Below are 5,623 nucleotides of genomic sequence, written 5' to 3'. Positions count from 1 at the left end.
GAAAGTCAAGATAGTGACCTATGCAGCATGCAATGATTCCAGTGTAAGGAAGACGCCAAATGAGGTCTGGAGAAATTTGGAACAAGTGCAGAGGATGTGGATCTGGCTGATAAAAGACTGCAAGAAACCTGAAACTTTTGCAATGGTTGGTTTTGGGCTTGGATTCAATCCAAATGTTGAGCCAGCTTGGAGGTTTTCAGTGCGTTGAGCCAGCATAAAGGGAAGTCTTCACCTGCAATTGCGACTTGGTAATTTTTCTTTGCGCCAAAGGAAAAATGAACAAAATGATCTGTGTTGAAATTTTTTATGTTGCTCTATGTAACTTCTCCAAATGATTTTTTTTTTAAAGTGTGATTTGACTTTGTTAAAGGATATCTTTCATTTTTAAAGTGAATCCATAAAGTTCACTTTTTAATTCAATTCTTTAAAAGGGACTTCATGAAATTATTTTAAATGGGGGTTCAAAAATATTGAAAGATAAACCTTATTATTGGAATGTGAAATTTTATTTAGGAGAGATAAGGTGTGATGTTGTGGAGTGATAAGGTGACATTATTTTTTTAAATTTTGGAGTTATAAGTGTTTTGTATTTGGAGTGATAAGTTGAATGTTGTGATTTTTGTAATTTTTTGGAGTGATAAGTTAGTTTTTGGAGTGAGAAGTAAGAAGTTACTTTGTACATTTTGGAGAGATAAGGAATATTTGTAATTCTTTATGTAATGGAGTAATAAGTGATTTTGTGGAGTCATAAGGTGCATATTTTGTAAATTTGGAGTGATAAGGGAATATTTTTTAAAAACAAAAAGTCATTGTTGTAATTCAAAGTAGTTTTTTACTTTGAGAAAGATTGAGTCAGTGAACATCCAGTTTTTTGAAGAGAAAATGCCTCCAAGGAGTTCTCGAACTTTGTGCTTGAGAAGTTTCAATGTAGATGTTGTAAAGATGAAAGGTTGATGTACTCGATACTTAATAAAGACATAATTTTGTGGTGTTGAAGTGTCCTAGATTTGCCCAAAATCGAATAAGGGGATCTTAGGTACACATTGTGTAGTAATTGATTGTGCATGTTTTGTGTGTAGTTTTGACACTACAATTATCTTATTTAACAGACACACAGAGTCTAAAGAAAGTGAATGAAACAAGCACATTAATCAAAGAACTTGAAATTAAGAAGTTGCAACTAGCATTCAATCAAGCACAAACAATCACATGCATTTGCGCAACTACAACACATAATCAAAGTTGGAAACAGTAGCATTCTACATCAATAAGCAAATTCACTTAAGGAAAATCAAGTTAATAAAGTTGAAAACTCAAGCATTCCAAGGAAAAGTCAACATCAACATTCAACGACAATTATTCATTGTATAAATTGCAAATAATTTTTTTGTAAGTCAACTTGTAATCAAAGTCAAATTGAGTTGAATTGTAAGGGTGCATTCTCGGTTGAACCCGACACCCAAGTTTTGAATTGATAGGGAATCAATTAAATCAAGTGAATCCATTATTTTTTCAACTGAGTCATTCAAATCATTGTAAGAATTTCTCTTGCTGACATTTTCGATAGTATTCGACACCCTTCTTTTGATCAATCAAGAGTTTGAGTTCAAGAGAGTGCAAAGTTCACAACATCAAGTGACCTTGCAACTGGTTGAAGAAAGCACAAGCGAGCGAGTTCTAAAAATCCAACAAGTATTAAAAGAAAACAAGTGTGAGTTCCAACAAGTTAACATGGCAAAAATCATTCAGTTGTTAAATATTATTAACGATTTGATCCTCTCAACTGTTGTATACATGGTACAAATCGACAAAGAAACTCTTGTCGTTATTTCAATTAGTCTACAACAGGCACATGAAACAATTGAGTTCCTTCAACTGGAGTCACAACTACAAAGAGATGAATTGCAACAGAATAGTGATGCTTCCAAGTCTTTCAACCACAAAAATGAAGATAAATCATTGATCCAAACAACTTCAAGTGTAAAAGTTGTCCATGATCAACTTGAACTTGCTGCTTCCAAACCAATCATTAAGCCGTGGGAAGAACTCCAAAGTAACAAAAATCGATGAGGATTAGGATATGACAAAGATGAAAACAACTTACATATCCCTGATTATTCTAAGTCGATCAAGTTCATCAGTGCAGAATTTCTTGATCCAATAACATCAACAAGCCATGATAAAGTTGAAGACAAACCCACATGCAAACATTGTCAAAGGAAAGGTCACATGGAAGATCACTATTTTGATCTCCATCCTTGTGGGAAGTAAGAGGCATTTAGTTAACTTGTGCCCACTAAGCTTTACTCAATGAACCTCTGACATAGCACGTGGGTCTCTAATACTAAACAATACCCTTAATTTAACTACATATTGGAAATGTCTTTAAAAATAACTTTATTTTACCCCCTACCAAGACATTTTAAGATTAACATTTTATTAACATTTTTTTTACCCCTTTATATATATATATATATATCCCTTTATTTTCATCAACAATGGTAAGCAGGTTTTGCACTCAGAAAGAATAACCTAAATACTAGGTAGCTGAAAACTTGAAAGTTTCAATAAAAAAGGGAGATATATCTTTGTTGACTTACAAATACATAGTGTGGAAAATTTAAATGGAAAATATGCAGAACTGAACTCAATTACATTTATCTTCTATTGAACACTAAAAAAGATACACTACGATCATGAAGAAAAATACCTCATAAACCATTTTATGTCTCACTTAGCTGTGACTTTAAAATTAAAACTATATATATATAGAGATATATAAATATAAAATTATAATTATAATAATAATAAAAATAATAAAAAAAAATTATAATAATAATAAAAATAATAATAATTTTTTTATTATTATATTAAATGTTTAAAAAATACATTAATATTAACTTATATACATCACAATTTTTATCATATTTCAGGGCTAAGGCGAAAGTGAGAGAAAATATTGCGCACAATATAAAACATATTGTATTTTGCCTAATAATGAAGGTGTAGGTGACATTTTGGAAATTCAAGGTCATATATATCAAAGTTGAGGTGATTGGAAATATTGTGCCAAACTTAAAACATGTATTGTGCCAAATAAAATATGTTTTGTGTTTTATATGGATTTATTTTATTATTAAAAATGTTATTTTGAAAAATGAAAAAGAGTAAAAAAATAAATATAATGGTTAGGGAGACTGGATATGGTAAAAAACCTAACATGTTTTATGTTTCGTTAATATTTCATCTCATCTCATTTTTATATTTATATATATATGAAAGTGAAGATTGTGGTGAGCATTTTTATACTTATATATATATGAAAGTGAAGATTGTGGTGAGCAGACTTATTGTAAAAAATATAAAATATATTGTACGAAGAGTGGAAAGGGGGAAGGAACCATATAAAAAATATATAAAGAATCTGACGTCTCCAAAAACTTAATAACGAACAATAACCTACTAACAATTTACAACATGACAACAGTTACAGAATTTTATTATTCAGCAATGGTCGAGCGGATTAACGGCTTCTCTGTGCTTTTTAGTTTATTCCGCCTATTACACCTCCGGACGGGTATTCCAGGCTGCCATTTCAATCTCACCTGAGTACGTGTTTGACTACTCCAGGAATATGAACCTCTGACAAGTACTCTGTCCAATCAATGCATTTTACGTCGAAGTTGAATGCTTTTCTGTCTTCCGCCGAAATCTTTCTCAACAAGTTTTCAGTGTTGGTTGTATCGAACCTGAGAAAAAAGGCCACAGATTCGGCTATCAAATAGAAAAATCGTAGAATATAATGTTTGACGAAAAGAAAAATAATATAGACACCGGCATTACCTTCCCTGAAAGAAAACGTAAGGCTCATACAATTCTGCTAAATACATGGCGAAGTTGTAATTTCGGAGCATACGAGTGTAATGTGCTCTGAACATGTTGCAGAAGACACTATCCACTAAACCAAGCACCTGCTCAACATCACCAATTGCAGTCACAGAATTGTACATGTGTTCTACAACCATTAAGCAGATATATGTAGCTTCACGTTTTCCATAAATCCATCTAAACTTCATTACAATAATTTGAATTTTTTATTACAATTTCTAAATCTTTGTTGAAAAGAAATGTGGGGGAGATGCTTGCCTGTAGTGGTGCTTTGTAACGTGTAAACTTGTATCCCCGAAAGCTGCTCATGCTCTCCAGAAACAGCGGCGGTTTTACTTGAACTATGTTTCCATCTTTGCCAACACAAGGATTCTTCGAAAAGTAATTATAAGCGGCGTCCGTTGCAACAGAGGAACGCAACGGGTTTCCAATAGATGATGCCGAGTTCGTGATGACTGTGACTCGGGATGCAACGGAGGCCTGATGACAACTATTTACCAGTATGCTGTCAAAGTTGGTGGATTGCAAAAGGAGGAAGATTATCCATACAAAGGGATTGAGGGGTGTTGTAAGTTTGATAGGACAAAAGTTGCACCTATGCTTTCCAACTTCAGCACAGTGTCAGATGAGACCAAATTGCAGCCAATCTTGTGAAGAACACGCCTTTAGTTGGTAAGATCATGTAACATTTTGACATATTATTTCATTAATTATTGCAATCCTCTAATATTTTATGCCCTTAATGATTGTGAATCATTCAATGGATGTTGTTTGTTACAATGGGTATTAATGTTGATTTTATGCAAACATATGTGGCTGGAGTCTCTTTCCCTTACATTTGCATTAAACAAAATTTGAATCCTCGAGCTGTTGGGGATTTTTTTGGTAAATCCCAAAAACAAACAAACTGAACACACAGAGGCAATGCTCTGTTTCCTTCTCTCCACAGGATCCTTTGCACAGGAAGCTTTAAAAAAATGACTGAGAACAGAGTATTACACACCCAGAAAATGATTTCTATTCATTAAAATATAATGCCTTATACATATTCATCCTCTTTTACTGAGAGGGATTCACCAAAAATAAATACATTTCAACCAACAAAAGTTACTATGTTTCCTTCTGCTCGTGTGTAAAAATCCCTTTTACATTTACTGCTGCGAAAATCTTTTACACATATACTGCTGTAAAAATAATTTTACATATGCAGCTCCAAAAAAAACATTATGTGCCTGCTCCCCTGTTCTTCTCTCTCACACTACACAACTACACTACAATGAGCAACATACATCTTATGCACTGCTGTACAAAATAAAACTACTCTAGCAATAAGGCATGAGCTCCTATTTTTTTTTTATATTACATTGCGTATATGATATAACAAAGTGACCATACCTTTCTTTAAATTCACTATAAGTTCGTGCAAAAAAAACATTAAAACTGAGACATCTCACCTACTATCTACGAACACAATTAATTCATTAAATTTCTTTTTCGGCGGTCCACCAAAATTTTACGGCATGTTAAATTTAATTTGCTGCAGGTTCGAGAAGTCCGTCAACCGTTGATTTGCCCTCGCGGAATCGAACGGCTGGTATGAATATCGGAAGGCCCTTTGTTACCGAACTTTACGTTCCGATATGGCGGTGATTTTGCAAAAACGTTCAGGACGCGTGTCAAGATTTGATTGTATCGGAGTCAATTATACGGAAACTGCTTTCACCGCAAAAGCGGT

At 33.3% G+C, this 5,623-nt stretch overlaps 1 protein-coding gene across 1 annotated transcript; it reads right to left on the bottom strand.

The window, feature by feature from the left end:
• Positions 1 to 3,601: 3,601 nt before the first annotated feature.
• Positions 3,602 to 5,410, bottom strand: LOC149239738 (alcohol-forming fatty acyl-CoA reductase-like). The gene is made up of 4 exons (XM_089369955.1): positions 5,406 to 5,410; positions 4,147 to 4,378; positions 3,844 to 3,971; positions 3,602 to 3,749 (listed from the first exon to the last, which is right to left on the bottom strand). Exons 1-4 carry the CDS (start codon positions 5,408 to 5,410, stop codon positions 3,602 to 3,604), a joined length of 513 nt encoding a protein of 170 aa, XP_089226081.1.
• Between the last annotated feature and the right edge of the window lie 213 nt (positions 5,411 to 5,623).

The sequence above is a fragment of the Pinus tabuliformis genome, chromosome 8, assembly GCF_031772625.1.
Source record: "Pinus tabuliformis cultivar Carrire ecotype Pingquan chromosome 8, CPIR1, whole genome shotgun sequence".
Lineage (NCBI taxonomy): Eukaryota > Viridiplantae > Streptophyta > Pinopsida > Pinales > Pinaceae > Pinus > Pinus tabuliformis.
This window is presented reverse-complemented; position numbering and strand designations above follow the sequence as displayed.